Raw genomic sequence first — 27754 nt, 5'->3', positions numbered from 1 at the left:
GGTACCGACTGCGGTAGCCTCCCAGGAAGGCTCCCCGACTACGTCGGCGGAGGGAGCTTCGCCGGTGCGGGCGAGGGAGTCTACCTCTCGACGCTCCCACCGTGGCCGTGGTTCCACGGAGTCAAGCCAGGCACGGCTGCAGACACAGGTCCGTGAACTTGTGTCTGACACCGATGGTGAGGCCTCGTGGGAAGAGGAAGAGGACATCAGATATTTCTCTGACGAGGAGTCTGAGGGTCTTCCTTCTGATCCCACTCCCTCTCCTGAAAGGCAGCTTTCTCCTCCCGAGAGTCTGTCTTTCGCTTCCTTTGTCCGGGAGATGTCTACGGCCATCCCCTTCCCGGTGGTTGTGGAGGACGAGCCCAGGGCTGAAATGTTTGAGCTCCTGGACTATCCTTCTCCACCTAAGGAAGCGTCCACAGTACCCATGCATCATGTCCTCAAAAAGACATTGCTGGCGAACTGGACCAAACCATTAACTAATCCCCACATTCCCAAGAAGATCGAGTCCCAGTACCGGATCCATGGGGACCGGGAGCTGATGCGCACTCAGTTGCCTCACGACTCTGGAGTTGTGGATTTGGCCCTAAAGAAGGCCAAGAGTTCTAGGGAGCATGCTTCGGCGCCCCCGGGCAAGGACTCTAGAACCTTGGACTCCTTTGGGAGGAAGGCCTACCATTCTTCTATGCTCGTGGCCAAAATTCAGTCCTACCAGCTCTACACGAGCATACAAATGCGGAACAATGTGCGGCAGTTGGCAGGCTTGGTGGACAAGCTCCCCCCTGAGCAAGCCAAGCCTTTTCTGGAGGTGGTCAGGCAGCTGAAGGCGTGCAGAAAATTCCTGGCCAGAGGGGTGTACGACACCTTTGATGTTGCGTCCAGGGCCGCTGCTCAAGGTGTGGTGATGCGCAGACTCTCATGGCTGCATGCCTCCGACCTGGAGAATAGAATCCAGCAGCGGATTGCGGACTCGCCTTGCCGTGCGGATAATATTTTTGGAGAGAAAGTCGAGCAGGTGGTAGAGCAACTCCACCAGCGGGACACCGCTTTTGACAAGTTCTCCCGCCGGCAGCCTTCAGCCTCTACCTCTACAGGTAGAAGATTTTTTTGGGGAAGGAAGACTGTTCCCTACTCTTCTGGCAAGCGTAGGTACAATCCTCCTTCTCGACAGCCTGCGGCCCAGGCTAAGCCCCAGCGCGCTCGCTCTCGTCAGCAGCGTGCGCCTCAGCAAGGCCCCTCGGCTCCCCAGCAAAAGCAAGGGACGAGCTTTTGACTGGCTCCAGCAGAGCATAGCCGACATCCAAGTGTCAGTGCCGGGCGACCTGCCAGTCGGAGGGAGGTTGAAAGCTTTTCACCTAAGGTGGCCTCTCGTAACCTCCGATCAGTGGGTTCTCCAAATAGTCCGGCAAGAATACACCCTCAATTTGGCCTCAAAACCTCCAAATTGTCCACCGGGAGCTCAATCTTACAGTTTCCAACACAAGCAGGTACTTGCAGAGGAACTCTCCGCCCTTCTCAGCGCCAGTGCGGTCGAGCCCGTGCCATCCGGGCAAGAAGGGCTGGGATTCTATTCCAGGTACTTCCTTGTGGAAAAGAAAACAGGGGGGATGCGTCCCATCCTAGACCTAAGGGCCCTGAACAAATATCTGGTCAAAGAAAAGTTCAGGATGCTTTCCCTGGGCACCCTTCTCCCCATGATTCAGGAAAACGATTGGCTATGCTCTCTGGACTTGAAGGACGCCTACACGCACATCCCGATACTGCCAGCTCACAGACAGTATCTGCGATTTCAGCTGGGCACACGTCACTTCCAGTACTGTGTGCTACCCTTTGGGCTCGCCTCTGCGCCCAGAGTGTTCACGAAGTGCTTGGCTGTAGTAGCAGCGGCACTTCGCAGACTGGGGGTACACGTGTTCCCATATCTCGACGATTGGCTGGTGAAGAACACATCCGAGGCAGGAGCCCTGCAGTCCATGCAGATGACTATTCGCCTCCTGGAGCTACTAGGGTTTGTGATAAATTATCCAAAGTCCCATCTTCTCCCAGTGCAGAAACTCGAATTCATAGGAGCTCTGCTGGATTCTCGGACGGCTCGCGCCTATCTCCCAGAGACGAGAGCCAACAACTTGTTGTCCCTCGTCTCTCGGGTGCGAGCGTCCCAGCAGATCACAGCTCGGCAGATGTTGAGATTGCTGGGCCACATGGCCTCCACAGTCCATGTGACTCCCATGGCCCGCCTTCACATGAGATCTGCTCAATGGACCCTAGCTTCCCAGTGGTTCCAGGCTGCTGGGGATCTAGAAGACGTGATCCACCTGTCCACGAGTTTTCTCAAATCCCTGTATTGGTGGACGATTTGGTCCAATTTGACTCTGGGACGTCCTTTCCAAATTCCTCAGCCACAAAAAGTGCTGACTACGGATGCGTCTCTCCTGGGGTGGGGAGCTCATGTCGATGGGCTTCACACCCAAGGAAGCTGGTCCCTCCAGGAACGCGATCTGCAGATCAATCTTCTGGAGTTACGAGCGGTCTGGAACGCTCTGAAGGCTTTCAGAGATCGGCTGTCCCACCAAATTATCTAAATTCAGACAGACAACCAGGTTGCCATGTATTACATCAACAAGCAGGGGGGCACCGGATCTCGCCCCCTGTGTCAGGAAGTCGTCAGCATGTGGCTCTGGGCTCTCCGTCATGGCATGGTGCTCCAAGCCACATATCTGGCAGGCGTAAACAACAGTCTGGCCGACAGGTTGAGCAGGATTATGCAACCTCACGAGTGGTCGCTCAATTCCCGTGTAGTGCGCCAGATCTTCCAGGTGTGGGGCACCCCCTTGGTAGATCTCTTCGCATCTCGAGCCAACCACAAAGTCCCTCAGTTCTGTTCCAGGCTTCAGGCCCACGGCAGACTGTTATCGGATGCCTTCCTCCTGGACTGGGGGGAGGGTCTGCTGTATGCTTATCCTCCCATACCTCTGGTGGGGAAGACTTTGTTGAAACTCAAGCAAGACCGAGGCACCATGATTCTGATTGCTCCTTTTTGGCCGCGTCAGATCTGGTTCCCTCTTCTTCTGGAGTTGTCCTCCGAAGAACCGTGGAGATTGGAGTGTTTTCCGACCCTCATCACACAGGACGAAGGGGCGCTTCAGCATCCCAACCTCCGGTCCCTGGCTCTCACGGCCTGGATGTTGAGAGCGTAGACTTTGCCTCTTTGGGTCTATCAGAGGGTGTCTCCCGCATCTTGCTTGCTTCCAGGAAAGATTCCACTAAGAGGAGTTACTTCTTTCTATGGAGGAGGTTTGCCATCTGGTGTGACAGCAAGGCCCTAGATCCTCGCTCTTGTCCTACACAGACCCTGCTTGACTACCTTCTGCACTTGTCTGAGTCTGGTCTCAAGACCAACTCTGTAAGGGTTCACCTTAGTGCAATCAGTGCATACCATTACCGTGTGGAAGGTAAGCCGATCTCAGGACAGCCTTTAGTTGTTCGCTTCATGAGAGGTTTGCTTTTGTCAAAGCCCCCTGTCAAGCCTCCTACAGTGTCATGGGGTCTCATTGTCGTTCTCACCCAGCTGATGAAACCTCCTTTTGAGCCACTGAATTCCTGCCATCTGAAGTACTTGACCTGGAAGGTCATTTTCTTGGTGGCAGTTACTTCAGCTCGTAGAGTCAGTGAGCTTCAGGCCCTGGTAGCCCAGGACCCTTACACCAAATTTCATCATAACAGAGTAGTCCTCCGCACTCACCCTAAGTTCTTTCCAAAGGTTGTGTCGGAGTTCCATCTGAACCAGTCAATTGTCTTGCCAACATTCTTTCCCCGTCCTCATTCCTGCCCTGCTGAACGTCAGCTGCACACATTGGACTGCAAGAGAGCATTGGCCTTCTATCTGGAGCGGACACAGCCCAACAGACAGTCCGCCCAATTGTTTGTTTCTTTTGATCCCAACAGGAGGGGAGTGGCTGTGGGAAAACGCACCATATCTAATTGGCTAGCAGTTTGCATTTCCTTCACTTACGCCCAGGCTGGGCTGGCTCTTGAGGGTCATGTCACGGCTCATAATGTTAGAGCCATGGCAGCGTCGGTAGCCCACTTGAAGTCAGCCACTATTGAAGAGATTTGCAAAGCTGCGACGTGGTCATCTGTCCACACATTCACATCTCATTACTGCCTGCAGCAGGATACCCGACACGACAGTCGGTTCGGGCAGTCAGTGCTTCAGAATCTGTTCGGGGTTTAGAATCCAACTCCACCCCCCTAGGCCTATGTTTGTTCTGTTCCAGGCTGCACTCTCAGTTAGTTGGTAATTTTTTTAGGTCAATCTCAGTTATGTCCTCGCCGTTGCAAGGCCAATTGACCATGGTTGTTGTTTTGAGTGAGCCTGGGGGCTAGGGATACCCCATCAGTGAGAACAAGCAGCCTGCTTGTCCTCGGAGAAAGCGAATGCTACATACCTGTAGAAGGTATTCTCCGAGGACAGCAGGCTGATTGTTCTCACAAACCCGCCCGCCTCCCCTTTGGAGTTGTGTCTTCCCTTCTCTTTGTCTTGCTACATATGGGACTGGCCGGCACGAGCCGGTTCGGGCGGGAAGACGGCTGCGCATGCGCATCGGCGCGCGAGGACTAGCAAAGGACTTTGCTAGAAAGTGTTCCGATTGGAGGGGCTGCCGTGGACGTCACCCATCAGTGAGAACAATCAGCCTGCTGTCCTCGGAGAATACCTTCTACAGGTATGTAGCATTCGCTATACTGCTCTTCCTCTGCATAGTAGCAGAACAGTGTACATTAAAACAAATTAAAATAGGAGCTTAGAAAAGAATGACAGCAACAATAAACAGGCATTAAAAAAACAAGCAACTAGGACAGGGAGAAAAAAAATCCTTTATAAAGAAGGACAAAGAGCAGAATGACCTGCAGATTCAGTGGATTCCAGTAGGGGCTGATCCATCCACGTGAATGTTAAAGGCTTTCTCTAATAAGTAAGCCTTAAGAAGGGAGCAAAATCTCAGATTAGATGGTTCGACTCATAAATAAGAAGGGAGAGCATTCCATAAAGTGGGAGCAATATAAAAGGCATTGGATCTGGTGATTTGATAGCATGCTTGTTGCAAGGATGAAAGTTTGAGACGTAGGTCATTAAGAGAAGGGAGAGTTCTCGAAGGGGTATAACACTGAATCAGCAAAGAAGGTAAGAAGCAGTATTGGTGTGAATGGCTTTGTGTGTTAGTCAACATGTTGAACTGAATGTGAGATGAAACGGGTAACCAATGGTGATCAATGAGAAGAGGAGTGATCCTATCAAATCTGTTTGCTTTTGAGAGAATGCGAACAGCTGTGGAGGGGCATAATCGAAAGGGGTGCCCAAATTTTCCTGAGGATATCCTTGCAGGATGTCCCGGCAAAGGGGCGGGAAAACCCGTATTATCGAAACAAGATGGGCATCCATCTTTTCTTTCAATAATACGGTCAGGGATGCGCAAATTGTGAAATTTAGGTCGACCTTAGAGATGGTCGTCTCCGATTTTCGGCGATAATGGAAACCAAGGACGCCCATCTCAGAAACGACCAAATCCAAGCCATTTGGTCGTGGGAAGAGCCAGCATTCGTAGTGCACTGGTCCCCCTGACGTGCCAAGACACCAACTGGGCACCCTAGCGGGCACTGCAGTGGACTTCAGAAATTGCTCCCAGGTGCATAGCTCCCTTACCTTGTGTGCTGAGCCCCCCAAAACCCACTCCCCATAACTGTACACCACTACCATAGCTCTTACGGGTGAAGGGGGGCACATACATGTGGGTACAGTGGGTTTCTGGTGGGTTTTGAAGGGCTCACATTTACCACCACAAGTGTAACATGTAGGGGGGGGGGGGTTGGGCCTGGATCCGCCTGCCTGAAGTGCACTACACCCACTAAAACTGCTCCAGAGACCTGCATACTGCTATCATGGAGCTGGGTATGATATTTGAGGCCGGCATAGAGGCTTGAAAAAATATTTAAAAAATTTTTTTTGAGGGTGGGAGGCGGTTAGTGACCACTGGGGGAGTAAGGGGAGGTCATCCTCGATTCCCTCCGTTGGTCATCTGGTCATTTAGGGCACATTTTTGTGGCTTGGTCGTAAGAAAAAAAGGACCTGGTAAAGTCGTCCAAGTGTTCGTCAGGGACACCCTTCTTTTTTCCATTATCGGTTGAGGACGCCCATGTGTTAGGCACGCCCCAGTCCCGCCTTCGCTACGCTCCTGACACGCCCCTATGAACTTTGGTCATCCCCGCAACGGAAAGCAGTTGAGGACACCCAAAATCGGCTTTTGATTATGCCGATTTGGGCGACCCTGTGAGAAGGACGCCCATCTTGTGATTTGTGTTGAAAGATGGGTGTCCTTCTCTTTCGAAAATAAGCCTGATGTTACGAATAGATTGACGTGTAACATAGTAACATAGTAGATGACGGCAGAAAAAGACCTGCACGGTCTATCCAGTCTGCCCAACAAGATAAACTCATGTGCTACTTTTTGTGTATACTTTTTGTGTAATGAAGGAGACCGGAATAGATAATATTGCAATAATCCTTCTCTCCGTGATTCAGACAAATGATTGGCTATGCTCTCTGGACTTAAAGGATGCCTATATCAACATTTAGATACTTCCTAGTCACTTCCAGTACGGTGTTCTGCCATTGACCTCATGTCAGCTCCCAGGGTCTTTACCAAATATCTAATGGTAGTCACAGCGTTGCTATGCAGACTGGGAGTGCTTGTGTTTTCCCTGCTTGGACAATTGGCTGGTCAAGAGCACATCGAAGGAGGGTGTTCACAAGTTCACGCAGAGGACTATTTGGGTGTTGGAGCTACTAGAGTTCATGATCAACTACCCAAAGTCCCACCCACAACCTGTACAGCAATTTGAATTCATTGGAGCCCTGCTAGACACGGTACAGGCTCGTACCTACCTCCTGCAGGTATGGGCAGATGTTCTAGTACCAACAAAAAGAAGGTCCAAATCTCCCGTAAAATAAAATGAAAACGACAAAAAGGGCGGAAGATGGCCCGGCAGCCATTTTGACAGTGGAGACGTCATGAGCAGAAGTGACTGGGAATCGCTCCAGCCCTGACTATTCCATTAGACCACCAGCCAGCGATTGTAAGTATTTTGTATTTCGTTTCATGAGTATCTCAGAGGTGCATCTTTAAACGTCAGATTCAAGACCCCTGAGGAAGGCCTGTTGGCCGAAACATGGACCGTGTAGGGTCCCAATAAAATTTTTCTGGTGCTCTTACTCCTTATGGTCCTTTTCTGGTCTGTTTTGTTTCATTTTCCGCGCTTTGTTGTTTTCAGATGTTCTAGTAGCCATTGCCATTCAGGTTTGCAGCAGCCAGTGGGTCTCAGCTTTGCAGTTGTTGAGGCTGTTTAGGCCATATGGCCTCCACAGTTCATGTAATGTCCATGGCACGCCTCCATTTGATGGAAGCCCAGTGAACCCGAGCTTCACAGTGGTCTCAAACCTGAGGGAATCTGGCAGATGTCATTCATATCGCTCCCAAATTAAGAACATAAGAATAGCCATATTGGGTCAGACAAGTGGTCCATCTAACTCAGTTTCCTGCTTCTAACAGTGGCCAATCCAGGTCACAAATATCTGCCAGAATCCCATTAATAGTAACAATCTATGCTACTAATCCTGGGGCAAGCAGTGGCTTCCCCACGGCCATGTCAATAGTAGACTGTGGCCTTTTCCTCCAGGAACTTGTCCAAACCTTTTATTTTAAACCCAGATATGCTAACTGCTGTTACCACATCATCTAGCAGCGAATTCCAGAGCTTAACTTTTCTTTGAGTGAAAAAATATTTCCTTCTAGTTGTGTTAGAAGTATTTCTGAATTGACTTGATTGTTCCTCTGGTGAACCATTTGCTCCAATTTGTCCCAGGTCTACCATTGCAAATTCTTCCACCTCAGAAGGTTGTAACCACCGATTCATCAAACCTGGATTGGGGGACCCATATAGATGGACTTCACACTCATGGGATTTGGTCTGCCCAGGAAGCCTTGCTATACATCAACTTTCTGAAGCTCCAGGCAACTTGGAAAACTCTACAAGGTTCCAAAGATCGGCTGATGAACCAAATTATCCTAATTCAAGCAGACAACTAGGTTGCCGTGTATTATGTAAACAAGCAGGGGAGAACGGGTTCCAACCCCTTGTGTCAGGAAGCAGTTGGAATGTGGACAGTTATGGCATGGTACTCTGGCGGGGAAGCAGAACAGTCTGGCAGACAGGCTGAGCAGGGTGACGCAACCGCACAAGTGGTCTCTCAACATGGGTGTTGCCTGCAAGATCTTAGAGAGTGGGGTACCCTCTCAGTGGGTCTTTTTGCCACTCATTTCAACAACAAGGTCCCTTAGTACTATTCCAGACTCAGATTACATGGCAAGCTAGGATTAGATGCCTTTCTCTGTTAGGTAAGACTTTGCTGAAACTCAGGCAAGACAAGGGCACCATGATCCTCATTGCCCCATTCTGAGGCAGGTGTTGTTCCCTCTTCTGGAGTTATCCTCCAAAGAACTGTGGAGATTGGAGTATTTTCTTTTTTTTTTTTTTTTAAATCTGTTTATTTAGTAAAGCTTTATCATATACATCAATCATGCTTACTAACATTCAATCTAATTATTGCAAATAAACAACGACTTGAACCCCACCCCCCCTCCCCCCTCAGGGTATCTCTTATATGAAAATCTCCCCATTTATAGTATCAGCACTGTAAGTCATTAATATATCAACATCATCTTGACAGTCCCCGCCATTCTGCATAGGCGGACCATGTTTTATAATATCTTACCATGCCCCCCCGCCTCAAAGCAGTAAGTTTGTCCATTATGCAACAGTAGTCCACTTTAGCTAGCACTTGATCCACCATGGGTATCGTCTGCTGTTTCCAATGTTTAGCAATTCAAGTCCTGGCTGCAGTAACAATGTAGGCTAACAGTCCCGAGCAAGGAGCTCTGCTCACTCCCAGTGGAGTATTCAGCAGACATAGGCCAGGGTCAAACCCCACCTCTATCCCCAGACCACTGTGCAGTCTATGCTGTAGATCCGTCCAGAACTGCTGAACCAGTGGGCAGTCCCACCACACATGCCAGAAAGTGCCTGTTGCCCCACAGTTTCGCCAACAGGCTGCCGACCCATTTTTAAATATACGGGCCAGCCGGCTAGGGGTCAGGTACCACTGATACAGCATTTTATGAGATTGGAGTATTTTCTGACCCTTATCACGAAGGGTCTCTTCTTCATCCCAATATCTAGTCTTTGGCTCTCACAGCCTGGTTGTTGAGAGCCTAGAATTTGCCTCCTTGAACCTGCCAGAGAGTGTCTTCCAGGGTCTGTCTTGCTTCCAGGAAAGATTCTGCCAAGAGGAATTGCTCTTTTAAATGGAAGAGGCTTGCCATCTGGTGTGAGAGCAAAGCTCTAGATCCTTTCATTTGCCCTACACAAAATCTGCTTGAGTATCTCCTGCACCTATGAGTCTGGTTTGAAAACCAACTCTGTAAAGGTTCACTTCATTGCAATCGATGCTGTCCATCACCATGTGGGTGGTAAGCCCATCTCTGGACAGCCTTTAGTTGTTTATCGCATGCGAAGTGTGCTATTGAAAGAGCCCCCTATCAAAACTCATGGGACCTCAATGTCATCCTCACCCAGTTGATGAAAGCTCCTTTTGAGCCACTAGATTTTGTCATCTGAAATACCTAACCTGCATGGTCTTGTCTTTGGTGGTTGTCAGTGAGCTTCAGGCCCTTGTAGCTGATTCACCTTACACAAAGTTTCATCTTAACAAAGTAGTTCTCTGCATGCACCCTAAGTTCCTTTCTAAGGTGGTATTGGAGTTCCATCTTAACCAGTCAATAGTTCTGCCAACATTCTTCCCAAAACTGCTTGCGAAATTGCACTTTACACCTTGGACTGCAAGTGAGCCTTTGCCTTCTATTTGGTGGGCACTAAAGCTTATAGATGGTCCACAGGGGTTTTTGTTTCTTTTGGTCTAAACAGGATGGGTGTAGTCATTGGCAAACACACTTTATCCAATTGGCTGACAGACTGCATCTCTTTCGCTTATGCCCAAGCTGGGCTGACTCTGGAGGGTCATGTCACAGCTCAGTGTCGGAGCTATGGCTTCATCAGTAGCCCACCTGAGATCAGTCTCTATTGAAGAGATCTGCGAGGCAGCGTGGTCTTCAGTCCACACATTCATATCTCACTACTTTGTGATCAGGAAGATGTGCTGCTAACTGTATTACTTCATGCCTTGAGCAAAATACCCGACTCAACAGCTGGTTTGGTCAGACAGTACTGCAGAATCTGTTGGGTATCTAGAATCCAACTCCACCATCCTAGGCCCATTTTTTTCTGTTCCAGTCTGCACAATCAGTTTGTTTTAGTTTCAGGTTGTTTGGTTGTTCAGGCCTTGCAAATCACCGTTGTTGTCCTAGCATTGTTGTTTTCGGTGAGCCTGGAAACTAGGGATTCCCAGTTGTGAGATAATATGTCCTGCTTGTCCTTGAAGAAAGCAAAGTTAATTACCTGTAGCAAGTGTTCACTGAGGAGAGTGGGCCAATTATTCTTACAAACCATCCTTCCTCCCCTTTGAGTTACCTTTTCCATCTATGTCATTAGACTGCTGGTCCTGCACTTGCACACATTTGTGGTGGGATGCTGCAAAAGGCCTCTTAAAGAGACAGTATGCTGGACAGTGTTTGCACCGTGCTCTGTCAGATGATGTCACCCAGTTATGAGAATGATTGGCTTGCTGTCCTCAGAGAACACTTGCAACAGATAAGTAACTTTGCATTACAGCATTATTCTGATTTATCTTACTGTGAATAAACGTACTTTCTCATAACATGGCTTATGAATTGAACAGTGAATTGAACAGAGAGGAAAATGTAACACTGCTCTTTGTTAGGTTGTGCTAAGAAGCACATAGAGTCAACATGAGTGACCAACTTGAGTTAGGTTCTCTTGTAAAGAATTTTTTCCTCCAGTTTTATAAAGTTCCATGCCCAGGTCACAAAGTTAGGTTCCCAATTTATAGAATAAGGTCCATTGTGCCTGCAGTTTGGCTGTAATTGATCTTAATTTGTGCTAAGTGGCACTAATTGATTTGTTACATGCATAATTGTTGGTATTCTATAAGTAGTGTGCTCAAATTCCAGAGCAAACAACTTCAAGGGGGAGTATGGAGGCATGGGTGAGTTGGTGGCATGTCAAGCAGTTATGTACACTGGTTATAGAATACTAGCATTTAGACACCTAACTGCCTATGGTTAGGTATGAGCATTTACACTAGCCATTTGGCTTGCATGTGTACTTGCAGCTAAAATTAGGCACATAATGCAGAGTGTGCTATTATTCTATAATGGCAGTTGTGTGCGCACCTGCTGCTGTAGAATCTGCACTTAGTGTGCATCATCCCAGTGCCTAATGAGGTGATCTATTAAGAATTACCCCATCGATTTTCTGACAGTCCTTAATTAGACAACTTTTCTTCTTGTAGCTATAGTCCAATATAAACCAGAAATTGGCAAAATCTAGTATTTCATGACCATAAAAAGAGGAAATGATTGATTCAGTTTTGTGACAAACACCTGAAAATGTGGCAGGCACACTATTTGTTTTGTGCTGCATTGTGCTCTGATCTTCCACTTGGTTAGCTAAAGAACTTCACTCTGATGCATGCCACCTGACTTGTTCTGTGGGAGGTTGGCGAATGGAGGTGTGGTAGCCAGTTTTCTGTAACTTGTTACGCAGATTCAAGAGGGTATCAAAAAGTATGGCTGTGAACAAGTTGAGAGATTTCAATGGTATTGAAGGGATTGTCGTATCTCCGGGAAAATGACCTTTTTGTCTTGATTTTTCTTTTATCTAGGAAACAGGACTGGTGTAGGGGTATTGGGTGCTGTAGGCAAATCTTCAGCCTTACAGACATCCCCCTTCTTACCTATTAACTTTGACTCATAATCTCCCCCCCCCCCCCCCCCCCCCAAATCAATATTAATTATGAAACTCGATGGTCATGGTCAACCCACAGCAATCTTTCAAAAACACATCTATGGACAGCATACATTTAAATATTGAACTTTGTTATCTAGTTAGATAACAAGGACAACTTCCAAAAGTTATGTACTTGGTAAATAACTGTTTGAAAATTGCTCACCTATCTTGCAGATGTAAATATGTACTTACGTTTTTTTTGAGGTTGTATAACTTTCAAGATCTATTATTTTTCTGTTGACTGTGACTGCTCTTTGCTGCTTCCCAAAAGCTGCTGCTCTAGGCTATTGCTTAGTCTTGCCTAATGGGTGCCCTGGTTCTGCTTGGATGTGACTTTTGACAGATTTATGATTTGCATTTTCACACCACTTGACACAGTTATATGGAAACAAGCTTGTGTCTACAGTTTTTGAAGTTCTCCTTAACCAAGGTCTACAGCTTCAAATTACAGAAAGGTAAGAGTGCAATGTATTTATTAGTAGGACCTATTAACTGTCTTTATGAGGCAATTCACCCAAAGTGGTGTACAGCTTTACATAAAACATACAATTTTGTTAACAGCATAACAATAGTAAAATGACCATATGTAAGCATAACTACAATCAATGAGATAAACTTGGAGATGGAAAATGAAATCCTAGTGATAGGAGAGAGTATCAAATATAAACATTTAACAGCATGTAAAACAATCATGTAGCAGAAATATGATAAATGTCATTAGAATAAGGATGACATGTAGTTATTTGAGTTACTGACAACAAAGGGAAATAGCTTAAACAACACAAAGTTGTTAGTTATCAGCTCTCACTTTTAAATAGCAAGTACCCACAACTTATAAAAAGTTTAGAAGTATTCTCAGTAAGGGAGTTGCTTTTACACCAACATGTATAGGCCCTGTTAACAGCGCACATAATGGACAAGGACAATTTCTAGGCAGACTACCTCAGCCACTCCCATTTGGATCCAGGGGGGAGGGAGCTGGAGACGAAGACCTACTGGCTAATTCAGGACCATTGGGGGCCACTGGTGTTTGACTTGATGGCCATGAGCTCCAGCACCAAGATGAAGTGATCCTTCAGCTGCTGCAGGGAGGTGGCCTCGCAGAGGATAGATGCCCTGATGCAACCGTGACCAGCAGAGGAGCCTCTCTAGGTCTTTCCTCCATGGCTTCTTGCATCGGTTCCCAAACTGTATGCATTGGAACACTGATGCGCCGTAGCAAACATTCGGGGATGCTGCAGCAAATCCTGACCTCCCGCCTCCCACAATCCAGCATCGCTCCCTACTTTCCCTTCCCTCAGGTCCGAAATCTGCCACTTCCTCCTCCTTCCCTCACCGCTGTTGCAGTCCTTGCAGTTTACATTTTTGGGCCATCCGGGATTTGCACAGGCACTGTAGGGACTTCCCTCTGTCACGTCTGGCCCTTGCAACAGGAAGTTGCATCAGAGAGGGCTGGACGTGGTAGAAGGAAGGCCCTGGAGTGCCTGTGTGAATCGCGGACAGCCCGAAAATGTAAGCTGCAAGCACTACAGCGGCAGCAGGGGAAGGAGAAGGCAGCGACCTTGGACCTGCGTGTCAGGTTCTCAGGTTCAGAGCCCGCGGGGCTGGGCTCTGGAGCAAACGTGAGCCCTTGGGCTGCTGATGAGGAGCGACAGCAGAGGCAAAACCCACCAACCAACGCTGGGCAAGCACACGGACACCGGCAGGGACTGCAGGCACTGCCCAGCGAGCCGGAACACACGGACTGGAATTCCCCGGACTGGAGGACACAGGACTGGAACCCCCCAGACTGGAACACTGGACTGGAATCCCCCGGACTGGAGCACACTGGACTGGTCCACACAGCTTCACATGCACTTAGCTACTAAGCCCCCCCAGGAGTTGAGCTCCTGGGTTCGAGTAGCCGGCAGGACTTACTGGATACCGGATGACACAGGGACCAGGACTGGAAACAGAAGTGCTCCTAAACCTAAACTGATCTACGTGCTCCCAAGCCCTAAACCAGCAGGAGTGTTCCTAACAGTAAACTGACAAAACGACTTCCTAAGCCCTATACTAAACAGGAGCTCCTAAGCCCTGCTCAAGAAAGGGACTTCCTAAGCCCTAAACTAACAGAGCAGGGAACTAAACACAAAGCTAACACAGGTGCTACTAAGCACCAAGTTACAAGCAGAGCTCTACACTAATAAGCTAAACACAAAACTAACAAGCTACCTAAGCACTGCTCTAGCAAGCTAGATACAACTAACAAGGTGCTTCCTAAGCACTACTCTGGCAAGCAACCAGAAGAGCTCCTAGCACTAAAAGGGAAGACAGGGGAGCCACAAGGAAAAAGCAGGGAAGCTAACACATAAGCCAAAAGTGATAGTGGAGGAGTGGCCTAGTGGTTAGGGTGGCGGACTCAGTTTCCGGGGAACTGAGTTCGATTCCCACTTCAGGCACAGGCAGCTCCTTGTGACTCTGGGCAAGTCACTTAACCCTCCATTGCCCCATGTAAGCCGCATTGAGCCTGCCATGAGTGGGAAAGCGCGGGGTACAAATGTAACATAAATAAAAAAAATAAAAAATAAATTCTAAATCACCAAACACCAACAGCAAAGACTGCAATGCTCCCAATAGCACAAACCCAGCAGTACTTCTAACAGCAAACTCTGCAGTGTTCCTAACAACACCAAACCCTGAAGTACTTCTATCAACAACAGAGCTTCCAAAGCCCTACACACAGCAATGCTTCCAAAACCAAGAGGGAAAAGCAGGAAAGCTAAACACACAGTCACCAGTGCACACTGCACTAACACTAACCTGGCCCTTAGCAAAAGCAAGCAGGGAAACTAGACACAAAGTCAGAAGTGCACACTGCACCACCCTACCTAAAGCAAACGCCACTGTTGCAAAGGCTCTGAAGGAAACAACACCACTTCCTTATCAAGGCCCTCCCTGATGATGTCACACTCCCTAGACCTAGGCAAAAGCACACTGACCCAGAGAGGCCCAATGTAACACCGTGAAGCACTTGAAGCCAGTACACCCAAAGAGAGGTAGAGCTAACTCAGTCCACCCACACAGCTGTAGTAAAGTAAAACAATTAACCCCATGCTGCTGGAAGCTGCCAGCACAGAGAGACAGAGCCAGCTCAGAAAGGACAGAGAAAAGAAACAGAAGCCAGCTAAGAAGCTGACCCCCAGGAAAGAGGTAAGTTTGAGAGGGGTTCTGACCCCAATCATAACACTGCGGGAAGGAAGGTAGCGAGTGATGCTGGATTTGTGAAAGACAGGTGTGTGCTGGACTTATGGGAGGAGGGAGGCTGCAGGGAAGGGAGAGATGTGCTGGACTATCTGGGAGGAGAGGGGCTGCAGGGAATGGTGTGCTGGACCATCTGGGAGGAGAGGGGCTGCAGGGAATGGTGAGATATGCTGAACTTTCTGGGATGGAGGGTCTCAGGGAATGGAGAGGTGTGCTGGATTTTCTGGGAAGAGGGGGCTGCAGGGAATTGAGAGATGTTCTGAACTTTCAGGGAGAAGAGGTGTGCTGGAGTGAGAGGAGGGGGCTGCAGGGAAAGGGAGACCTATGTGGCCCGGGGGGGGGGGGGGGGTCCCAAAAATTGTTCGGACATTAAGGGTGCTGTGAACTGAAAATGTTTGGGAACCATTGGCTTCTTGTGCAGAATTGTGTGTCATCCTCATCTGGCTCTTCTGGTGGCTCCGGATTGGTCTCGCTGAGTATGGTATTGGACCTGCTTCACAGATGGAAAAAGCAAGGAAAGGTTACTCCTAGTTTGTGAGCATTTAACTACAAACAACTGTAGAAATTAACTGGGAGCATTACTATAAAACAATTGTAAAAACAATAGTAAGAAATTAAACAACGTGCATCTGTACACGCAAGGGACATAAGATTTCTTGATGAAATCAAGGACAGCTTCATGGAACAGCTAGTTCAGGAGCCGACAAGAGAAGGAAAAATACTAGACTTAGTCCTTAGTGGTGCTCATGATCTAGTGCAGGGGGTAACAATACGAGGGCCGCTTGATAACAGTGATCATAATATGATCGGTTTTGATATTGGCATTGAAGGAAGTGAAACTAGGAAATCAAGTACGCTAGCGTTTAACTATAGAAAAGGTGATTACGACAAAATGAGAAAAATGGTGAAAAAAAGACTGAAAGGAGCAGCTCGCAGAGTAAAAAAACTTGCATCAGGCGTGGATGCTGTTTAAAAACACCATCCCGGAGGTTCAGGACAAATATATTCCACGTATTAGAAAAAAGGGAAAAAAGACTAAACGTCAGCCGGCGTGGCTAAACAGTAAGATAAAGGAAATCATTAGAGCCAAAAAACAATCCTTCAGAAAGTGGAGAAGAGAACCAACTGAAAGTAACAGGATAGATCATAAGGAATGCCAAGCCAAATGCAAAGCGGAGATAAGGAGGGCAAAAAAGGACTTTGAGAAGAAATTAGCGTTGGAAGCAAAAATACATAGTAAAAATTTTTTTAGATACATTAAAAGCAGGAAACCGGCCAAAGAGTCGATTGGGCCGCTGGACGAAAATGGTGTTAAAGGGGCGATCAAGGAGGACAAAGCCGTAGCGGAGAAATTAAATGAATTCTTTGCTTCGGTCTTCACCGAGGAGGATTTGGGGGGGACACCGGTGCCGGAAAGAATATTTGAAGCGGGGGAGTCGGAGAAACTAAACAAATTCTCTGTAACCTTGGAGGATGTAATGGGTCAGTTCAGCAAGCTGAAGAGTAGTAAATCACCGGGACCTGATGGTATTCATCCCAGAGTATTAATAGAACTAAAAAATGAACTTGCGGAGCTACTGTTAGAAATATGCAATCTGTCCCTAAAATCGAGTGTAGTACCGGAAGACTGGAGGGTAGCCAATGTTACTCCGATTTTTAAGAAGGGTTCCAGAGGAGATCCGGGAAATTATAGACCAGTGAGTCTGACGTCGGTGCCGGGCAAGATTGTGGAGGCTATTATTAAGAATAAAATTGCAGAGCATATACAAAAACATGGACTGATGAGACAAAGTCAGCACGGATTTAGTGAAGGGAAGTCTTGCCTCACCAATCTAATGCATTTTTTTGAGGGGGTAAGCAAACATGTGGACAATGGGGAGCCGGTTGATATTGTATATCTGGATTTTCAGAAGGCGTTTGACAAAGTGCCGCATGAAAGACTCCTGAAGAAATTGCAGAGTCATGGAATCGGAGGTAGGGTATTATTATGGATTAAGAACTGGTTGAAAGATAGGAAGCAGAGAGTAGGATTGCGTGGCCAGTATTCTCAGTAGAGGAGGGTAGTTAGTGGGGTCCCGCAGGGGTCTGTGCTGGGTCCGTTGCTTTTTAATGTATTTATAAATGACCTAGAGATGGGAATAACTAGTGAGGTAATTAAATTCGCCGATGACACAAAATTATTCAGGGTCGTCAAGTCGCAGGAGGAATGTGAACGATTACAGGAGGACCTTGCGAGACTGGGAGAATGGGCGTGCAAGTGGCAGATGAAGTTCAATGTTGACAAGTGCAAAGTGATGCATGTGGGTAAGAGGAACCCGAATTATAGCTACGTCTTGCAAGGTTCCGCGTTAGGAGTTACGGATCAAGAAAGGGATCTGGGTGTCGTCGTCGATGATACGCTGAAACCTTCTGCTCAGTGTGCTGCTGCGGCTAGGAAAGCGAATAGAATGTTGGGTGTTATTAGGAAGGGTATGGAGTCCAGGTGTGCGGATGTTATAATGCCGTTGTATCGCTCCATGGTGCGACCGCACCTGGAGTATTGTGTTCAGTACTGGTCTCCGTATCTCAAAAAAGATATAGTAGAATTGGAAAAGGTACAGCGAAGGGCGACGAAAATGATAGTGGGGATGGGACGACTTTTCTATGAAGAGAGGCTGAGAAGGCTAGGGCTTTTCAGCTTGGAGAAGAGACGGCTGAGGGGAGATATGATAGAAGTGTATAAAATAATGAGTGGAATGGATCGGGTGGATGTGAAGCGACTGTTCACGCTATCCAAAAATACTAGGACTAGAGGGCATGAGTTGAAGCTACAGTGTGGTAAATTTAAAACGAATCGGAGAAAATTTTTCTTCACCCAACGTGTAATTAGACTCTGGAATTCGTTTCCGGAGAACGTGGTACGGGCGGTTAGCTTGACGGAGTTTAAAAAGGGGTTAGATAGATTCCTAAAGGACAAGTCCATAGACCGCTATTAAATGGACTTGGAAAAATTCCGCATTTTTAGGTATAACTTGTCTGGAATGTTTTTACGTTTGGGGAGCGTGCCAGGTGCCCTTGACCTGGATTGGCCACTGTCGGTGACAGGATGCTGGGCTAGATGGACCTTTGGTCTTTCCCAGTATGGCACTACTTATGTACTTATGTACTTATGCATAAATAGGGGAGCCATTGAAGTCTTATCAAATATGGGGTAATGTTTTCATAGCATTGTAATCCAAAAATTACTCTAACAGCAGCATTCTGCAATATAAGTATAGCCTCAGAAGATCTAACATATAGGAGGTTACAATAATCAAACAATGAAGCAGAAACATGCAGCAGAGGTGGTCCAGAGAAGACAATTGTAGATTTGCCACGTGGAATTTTGTTATGCAGTGACCTGACTCGGCCAAGTTTCAACACAATGCCTTCATTGAGTCCACTCGCAACAGAGGCTTCCACTGGTATTGAAGCACTATTATGCAAGAAACAATACTTAATATGTTTTAAAGTTTTCAGTTTATAAAAAAAAAACCTAATTTTATTTAATTGGCCCCTCATAGTAAGACGAGAGTCCACTATCATGCCCAGAATTCTCAAAGATGGCTCCAACTGAAAAACTGTTCCATTCAATACAGGCAAATTCAAAGGAGTAAGTATAGATGGGGGGCCAAACCAAATGAACTTAGTCTTTTTGGTATTCAATTTCAAATGAGCTACGGTTGCCCATTTCTCAGCCACAAGTTCCAGTAGATCACTTGGTATCCCTCTTAAGGTACCTATAGGAGTGACAAGATATGTGAGATTTGTCCATCAAGGGATTAAAGCCAAACAACAAAGCACAGGGTCTCCAAGAGTGGGTTTGTAGCTAAACTTTAATGAACCATGGGCCATGTTTTCGCAGAACACCTGCATCATGTGTCACCAGGTCATCAGTCTCAGTAATATAGACAGGGTTGTGTACTCTGTTCTCTGTCAGCGAGTAATACCACCACACAAAAAAGTGAGAGCAACTTAGCCTGTCCATTCAAAATGTTGAAAAAACATTGCCAAAACTCAAGAGCCTAAAACGAAAAGTCTGTCACAGCAGTGAAAAAACATCTGCTGTTACAGAGAGGCTCTTCATTTTAGACTCGTGTAGGACTTGAATGCTGTTGGAAGCTTTTTATATTAAGTAAGTTGGGGGGGGGGGGGGAATCATGTGATGCATTGACAGGGACAGATGTGTGTAAGTCCCTTCTCTGGGGTTCCATGCCTTCTGGGGTAAATAAACTATGTTTATATTTATTTTATTTTATTTTTATTTTATTTACAACATTTATATCCCACAATATTCCCGCCCATGGGCAGGCTCAATGTGGTGTACAATAGTTAATAAACAAACCATAACACAATAGCACAAAGTACAGGTCACAGGAGGGAGAAAGAGAAGTCTGATGAGGGAATGGAAGAGAGGATGGGTGATTGGGTATCACAGAGTGAGCTGTGGGCTAAAAGGCTGCAGCTCCTGCAGGACTCGTGGTAAACGCTCTGCCAAAAAGGAAGGTCTTGAGACGTTTCTTAAAGGTCGGGTGATCTGAAGTGATTTTGATCTCCCGAGGCAGCCCGTATATTGCTCCACTAGTAGAAACAGCATTAAAAGATACCATTGATTAATGGACAAGTACCTTGTTCATTATGGGAGCATAATGTTCGGTAGAACTACCAAAAAAGAGACCTCTCGGCTGTGTGGCAGCGAAGATAAAATGGCGCCTGTGGAGTTTCCAAATACGTCAGCTGGCACAGTTAACAGCAGTAGTGAAACCTTTGGAACCCTGACTGGGACAGTTATCTATACAGCTCGCTAATGTAGAGAATTTGCTGGCTGATAAAACCAGACAAACTGGTGGTGAGGTCAAGCAGTGAGTGTCCAATATGGAGGTGGAGGACATGGCAGCAACTGCCTCGCAGACTATTGAGGCTTTGGAACGACAAGTGTATTCACAGGCAGAGCACAGCACATAGATGACTTAGAAAATCTCTCTCGCTGGAACAATATACGAATCGTCGGTCTTCTGGAGACCTTCCCTGAATGCAGTTTAGGGCACTTATTAGAGTGCTGGCTTATTAAAGAATTTGCCGTGTCAGACAATGCTGGGCCACTCTGCTTGGAGCTCGCTGATTGGCTGGGTTGACTGCAGGAGGGGAGACTAAGGCCGCGAGTGGTGATTACGAAGATTTTTAATTACTAGCACAAGTTGGAGATTCTATTCGGCTTTAAGAAGAAGAGAGACTCTTTAAAATATGAAGACCAGCCGATCTTAATTTTCCAAGATTATTCTGCAGAGCTCCAGGAACGCCAGTGGAAGTTTACCCCATTGTGTGCCCTGTTGTCATGAGAAAGGTCTTAAATTTATGCTGCTCTACCTGGCCTTGTTGAAAATCTTTACAAATGGTCAGTGGCATACATTTGACACACCATCTGCACAGTTGGAGCATCTAGCAGTACATGAGACTCAATTGACATCTGACAAAGACTAATGCTGGTATCTGAGTAACTGATGTAGATCCAAGGAGGGGTGGACTGACCATTTGGGCAACTGGGCAGTGCCTGAGGCTCTAGGGGACCTTGATGCTCTGCCCGGATGCCCGCTGCTCTCCCACTTAATACCCCCTGCTGTGGCCATCACCGCTGCTGCTGTTTCAGTGGTGGGAAAAACAGAAAAAAATATTGCAGGGCTGTGCTGTTCCTTCTCACTGCTGCCGGTCCCGCCTTTCTCTGACATAATTTCCTGTTCTGATGCAGAGCCGATCAGCCATGAGCGGGAACAGTGCGGCCCCGTGTTGATTACTACCAAAACCGGGTAAACCAGGGGAGGACACTGAATCCTTCCAGCCAATTTCTCTGCTCAACGTTGATGTTAAGCTTCTGGCGTGTGTATTGGCATCGAGATTGCCAATGTATGCTCCCAAAGCCTATTGGACCGGCTCTGGTGGGCTTTGTTAAAGATCAACAATTTACCCACAATAGCATCGGGTCTTATTGACTATGTCACATTGTAAAGCTCGTAACCTACCTGCTATGCTGGTTAGCTTGGTTGTGGCTAAAGCATTTGACCAGGTTCATTGGCAACATCTTTTTCTAGTGTTAGATAAAGTGGGAATTTCAGGCTGGTATCTGCAGGCAATCCAGGCGCTATATTGGGAGCCATAGGTTATCATTTTAGTGAATGGACGCCACACTCCTCCCATACATATTGGCTGTGGCACGAGACAGGGTTGTCCTCTATCGCCACTGCTATTTATTCTATTTCTGGACCCACATATCCAAGTAATAAACACTACTTCTAACATATATCAGGATTACATATATATGGTTATCATATCAAAGCCCTAGCATATGGAGATGACCTCTTAGTGATGTTAACTTCTCCACAAGACTCGCTAAGAAATTTGCTAGATTTGATATGGGATTTTGGTAGTTTTTCAGGATTTTTGCTTAATTATTCCAGAACTTGAGTGCTGCCACTGACTTTAGAAATGAGGCATGATTGGCGGGGAACATTTCCGTTGGTGTGGGAAGATTCACTATTAAAGTATCTAGGTGTTTTCCTGCCCTCTGACATATTCACCGTTTATCTCCCCTGTTAGAGGATACTACACAAAAATTATGTTTTTTGGAAAGCATATCCTTTATCCATTTGGGGTTATATTCACCTTTTTCAATATGTTAATTGCTCCCAAATGGCTATACCATTACTTTTGAAAGGTAGAGAGGAGCGTAAATTACACAAATTGCTGCAAAGTTATGTATGGGGAGGTAAGAAGCCTTGCCTCCCACTGTCTCTTACAAACTCCTATAGTGCCTGATGGTATGGAACTGTTAAATATTTGTTATTTGTCAGTTGCCAGTGGGATGTGCCACACAAACAATTGGTTTAGAGGTACAGATTATTTTTCTCTTACAGAAGTAGAAGTCAAATTAATCCCTGGGATTCATTTTAGTCATACCTTACACAGTCAATAGTTTGCCCCCCTGGTTCTCTATCACAGAACCCATTGTAAAAATCTGGTAAGGCAGTGTGGTGCTGGATGTGTCGGTGGCATCAATTTTTGACATCTGTTATGCATTATTTGTCTCTCTGCGGTAATCCAGCGTTTCTACCTGGCCAAGGTATTAGTGTGTTTGATGATGGGACGCGCAAGGGCCTTATCTGTTTGATCCATGTGTTCATAGAAGAAGGGAAATTAAAGCCATTTGATGTATTGCAATAAGAGTATGTTATCATCCAAGCAATACTTTGGATATTTCCAGCTGTGGCATTATGTATCTACATTAACTTGGACAAATCTTTCTGAAGGATGTACAGGATACAATATTATAGGCATTTATGCTTGGAGCACAACAGCGGGTGCCACTGGCCTTCCACCACCAATGTTTAAAAGATACTATGCCTGATTTAAATTATGCTAAAAGGACCTACCACCCAGTTTTAGTGAGTTTCCAGGCAGATTTTCCCTTCATCCCCAAATATCAAACAGTAGGATTGTTTTCATATTACCCTCCCCTCCCCCAATTAACAAGGTAGATCTGAGCATGAGATATATCCAATATGGATAGAATAACATTGTTATATGAAATGATGGAGGTGCAGTGGAGGAGGTCTCTGTCTTGGAAAGCCCCGACGGTTGGTGCTGCGGAGGACGACTGTTTGGTCCGCCATCTTGACTCCTTCGCCACTGACTCCATCACAGAGGAAGCCTGCCTCCAGCATCATCCTGCCTCTGTATGCTGCTGCTGTTTCTTCAGATCTTCATTCGCCTTCCTGGATCTGTTCTTGTTAGGCTGGATTTCCATCATCCCTCTTGGCCCACCTGGACTTCTGCTGCCCATCTTTGTCTCCCTTACCTTTCCCTTTCCCTTCTCATTCTGCTCTTCCCTCCTAACTATTGAAATGTAACTGTAATTGTATTTAATTTATTTTATTGGTTCATTGTAAGGCACTTTGGGGCTGCAAACCTGTGGCAAAAGGAGGGGTATAAATGTCCTAAAATAAATAAATAAAATAAACACTTGTCATTACAGTTTCAGCAAGTTAATATTAAGGTGGTGGACAAAGTATCCTCCTAATGCAAATAAAATAACCTCTGAAAGTATTCAAACCCTATGAAAATACAGTATCTAATTACTGATAAGAGTGCATTATTCCAGGAGATATTAGAACACTATACAGTAAGAAGGGCTACATCTCTGGAAACTGCCCTCATGAAATGAGAAAATCATAGTCTGTCACTCCTATAGACATGGTGCAATTGATATCTTCCCCTCTATAAAGGTTCAATTTAGAAAAAACTGTCTAGAAGATTAAAGGGTATTCAAACTAAAATTCTTTCACCATTCATGAATGTGGAAACAAAAACCAGGGCAGAGGTAACAATTAGAAACTGAGTGCCACACTCCCTCTCTGGCTTCCAAAAAGAGTCAAGCGCAGTAATCCAATAGCTATCACACTGTTTATTGTTCTTCCGCAAGCTGGTTGAGAAACCTTTTTGCTTCTTGAACTTTCTCAAAAAATATAGTTTGTCCTGCGTGCATAGTCTAGCTTGGGTATAAGAATGCAAATTTTATCTTCTTTTCAAAAAGTATCTTATAGATTGGGTTAAAATCCTTCCGTTTGGCTACTACCGCAACAGAGTAGTCCTGGAAACATATCTCCTTACCATTATACTCCAGTGCTTTTTCAGATTAAAGCTTATAGGATCAACTACTTATAAGCGAAATTAAGGAGTAGAGGAGTGGCCTAGTGGTTAGAGTGGTGGACTTTGGTCCTGGGGAACTGGGTTCGATTCCCACTGCAGGCACAGGCGGCTCCTTGTGACTCTGGGCAAGTCACTTAACTCTCCATTGCCCCAGGTACAAATAAGTACCTGTATATAATATGTAAGCCGCTTTGAGCCTGCCATGAGTGGGAAAGCGCGGGGTACAAATGTAATAAAAAAAAAAATAACCCTGCACTTGGGACCTTCTTGGTTCCCAGTCTGTGGGTTAGTTTGATCCGAAGCTAGCCATATTGGTCTCCCAAGTGGTGCGAGAGAGGAAGCCAGCATTGTAGAAATTCCAAAATTTCCTTCTCTGCCACTGATTCTGGCAAGCCTATTGATCTTAGGTATGTCCAAAAACTTGTTTTTTTAATTAATTGCAGGCTCCACTGTGGTGGATACTTCCATGTTTCAGCCATCCATGCAGAGTTGATGGCTGGCATCGGTGGGCTTACAGTCATCATTTTTGCTGTGTCTATCTTTCTTCACAGATTTACTTGCCGTCATGAAAAGGAGTGCAGGTTTTTTCCCCTGGCAGATTATGTGCACTGGGAGTCTCGAGAAGGCCTCCAAAGGTTGTCACTACTACAGGAGTGCTGGAGAAGTTGCAATGTAACTATAAGAGCAATTGCATGGTATGGCATGGCAATCAGTCCCAAGAAACTGCCTCAGCTCAAATTCCACTTCACTAGTTCCAATACTGTGGACTAAGCACTGTACTGCATGGCCAATTTTGCCTTTCAAATGCATTGACACTCATAGAAGGTCTCCCAGTGATCCTTAATTCTAGAAACAGTGTCTTAAAAAAACACCCCAAAACATTGCCACTATGGTAGCATTCTGCACTGGGCAATAAAACAGCTGTTCACGGGTGGCCACCGCTAAACCTTACACTCCTTCCAGTGGAGCACGTGGGTGGCTGGAAGCTCACCTCCCAGCTGGGGTCTTATTCCTGCAGTGCAGTGATCGCTGGAAATCTTACATACGATCTTCCTCAGCTGTAGATAGAATCCCGCCCCCCCCCCCCCCCCCCCCCCCCAGTTGCACCGGCAGTGCTAGCTCCAAATTGGGGCATCCCACAGCAGCCGAGACATGCCCTTGCCATCCACAGCTATTGGGGTCATATCCATCAGGGGCCATGCACAGTGTCAGTTCAAGGTGTTCCTCTGACCCAGACACCTAATTCATGGGGGTCTTCTGTTACTGGGCCACAGTCTCTGTACAGGTTGCGAGTTAGACCTTGGTCCTGGTTTGCCAAGCTGTACTCTGTATTGGAGCTGCCCTGTTCCACTCAAACTGTCAATTCGGCTTCTGCAGGCCTTCTGGCAAAGTTAGTGGCACTTTTGCCAGGAGTTGCCAGCAATGTAGTACCTGGGGGGGAGAGAGTATTCAGGAGCTCACCTTGTTTTGGCCATATTGGCCAATAACCCCCTTAATTGGGTATCTTAATCAGCAAGGACAGAAGCCTGAGCCACATTACTTTATGGACATGACAATTTTACGCCTGTTGCTAAAGTTATACATTTAGCAGTTAAGGTAAAAAAAAGATGAAATAGTATTGGGAGGGGATTAGAGTTGCTAGGAAGGGGTGAATGGGATTGAAAGGGGTTATTAGCTGGGAGAGAGAATGCTGCCGTGAAGATCTGGAGATGGCAGAAAGCAGCTGTAAGGGGGAGAGAGTGAGTGATGTGGATAGAGACTGGGAGTGGAGCTGTGAGGGTCCAGCTACGATACGCTTCCTCTCTGGGGAATGTACCTTAGACCTGTAAATCATGGCCCTAAATCTAGGGGACAAAGTACCTGTACAAAATATGTAAATCACTTTGGTTGTACAACAGAAAGGGGGTATATCAATTGCTTTTTAACCTTACCTTTAAAATGTATAAAGAGTCCCAAATTCAGAATTCCCTCTTACTATTCAGTGATCAGCCACACAGACCAAATAGAGTTTTATTTACAAAAATAAAGCGCAAAAACAAAGGTAAAGTAGGACTGGTATATAAGTCCCTAATATAAATATGTAGAATAATAAGACAGTGTGCAACAAGAATATCGCAAAAGTGGAGAACTGAAAAGGTCCCACGAAAAGTACACAAACAGGAGAGAAGTGGGAAAATGACCACGAACTCCAGAGATGAAATGGACAGTCTTGTACTTAAGATGATTTCTTAGTCAAAGACTCGACACAACACTGTGTTTCGGCCCAAATGGCCTACATCAGAAGTCTACAAGAAAATATAAAGTATAGTGAATAAAATCGAATGAACAAATAAAAAGTGTGCGAGCAACGTCACACACAATAATTTATGAAATAAAATACAAATATAGTGCAATAATACAATCAAAAATGCAACATAATAAATGTAAAAATATACAAATATGAATACATACAAAAATCCATGACTTAAAACAAATGTAAAGAACAATTGTAAAAAATATAAAAAAAAACCAAACATTTTAATAGGTACATAACTACATTAAGCCAAAATAATAGTCTGAATACATGAGTCATAAAAATACATATGTAAGTAGTATGGTTATTTAAAATTATATGGAAAGGAGGACACAGAAAACATACTAACCTTCTTAATGAAAGAATTTCTAAATCTTCAGAAATGGTATATTTGAAATAAATAAGTCAGATGGTCTACAAAATACGCATCATAAAATTCTCAATACATTGATAAAAAATAGAATAAAAATCAACAGAAGATAGTGTTAAACCAGTACAAAGAAAGTCCTTAGGTTAAACTACCCTCAAACAAATGAGAACAGAGTATGTGGAGACAAATGGGAGATTTTAATAATAGTATATATAAAAAAAAATAGTATGTAAAAAAATGTTTAAGTAATTATGTATATGGTTAAACTATACCAGCGCAGAGATTACCCAAGCATATAGTATAATGGTTTAAAATATACAGTGAAAGATGTACAAATGCCCACATAGAGAAGAGAGAAGGATATCTCAGATGCTTAGTGTCTCTAATTTATGGAGACAAGAAGCTTTTAATAACTAAAAAGGTCTTATAGGTGCTGTTAGTATAAAAGTAGCAAAACTAAATATCAAAGAGTAATAAGGCCAGTATATGTATACATGCAAAAAGCGACTGAACACACAGAGTATTAAAAATGTATATGTACATAGAAAAATGAAAAAAATTAAACTGTGCTGAGTTGCGCCTAAGTAATAAGTATCCATGTGGTTAGCGCAATAAAGTGTATGGGCCAGAAGTCAGATAGGGGGTGTGTGTGTTATTCTATCAGCAAAAGCCACCTGTAACCCAGCTGTTAGTGATCACAGAACTTAATTATCTTATACAGCCTCACTCTGTTGATATCAGGTCATCTCATCATGTTGGCAGCTGGAATGGCAGTAGTAATCTTCTATATTTTTTTGTTGTAGTACCAGTACGCATCGTGGTGGTTGTGATGCCGTATATATCCTCTACCTTTTGGAGATGCATCTTATGTAGGATATCTTATCAGTAATGTCCTTCACTTCATGATATCATCATCATTATAGGTGATTTGCCATATCTACATCAAAACGGGATGGCTCAACCACAAGAATGTCTTTGCCATCATCTTCGGACATCACCCAGTTCCTGGGGCACCTAGAAGTCTGGTTGCATAAACAATGGTCCTTGTCCAAGGTTAATCTGCATGCCTCTAAATTAAACCAGATGTTCCTCAG

General features: G+C 45.5%; 1 protein-coding gene across 3 annotated transcripts in view; it reads left to right on the top strand.

The window, feature by feature from the left end:
- Positions 1–27754, top strand: part of ICE1 (interactor of little elongation complex ELL subunit 1) — a 352896-nt gene that overhangs the window by 37047 nt on the left and 288095 nt on the right. For all 3 annotated transcript variants that reach the window (XM_030209647.1, XM_030209639.1, XM_030209656.1), the window contains exon 4: positions 12473–12491. In XM_030209647.1, the coding sequence (XP_030065507.1) occupies positions 12473–12491 (19 nt within the window). The remainder of the gene's footprint in view (positions 1–12472; positions 12492–27754) is intronic.

Source organism: Microcaecilia unicolor, chromosome 1, assembly GCF_901765095.1.
Source record: "Microcaecilia unicolor chromosome 1, aMicUni1.1, whole genome shotgun sequence".
Classification (NCBI taxonomy): Eukaryota; Metazoa; Chordata; class Amphibia; order Gymnophiona; family Siphonopidae; genus Microcaecilia; species Microcaecilia unicolor.
This window is presented reverse-complemented; position numbering and strand designations above follow the sequence as displayed.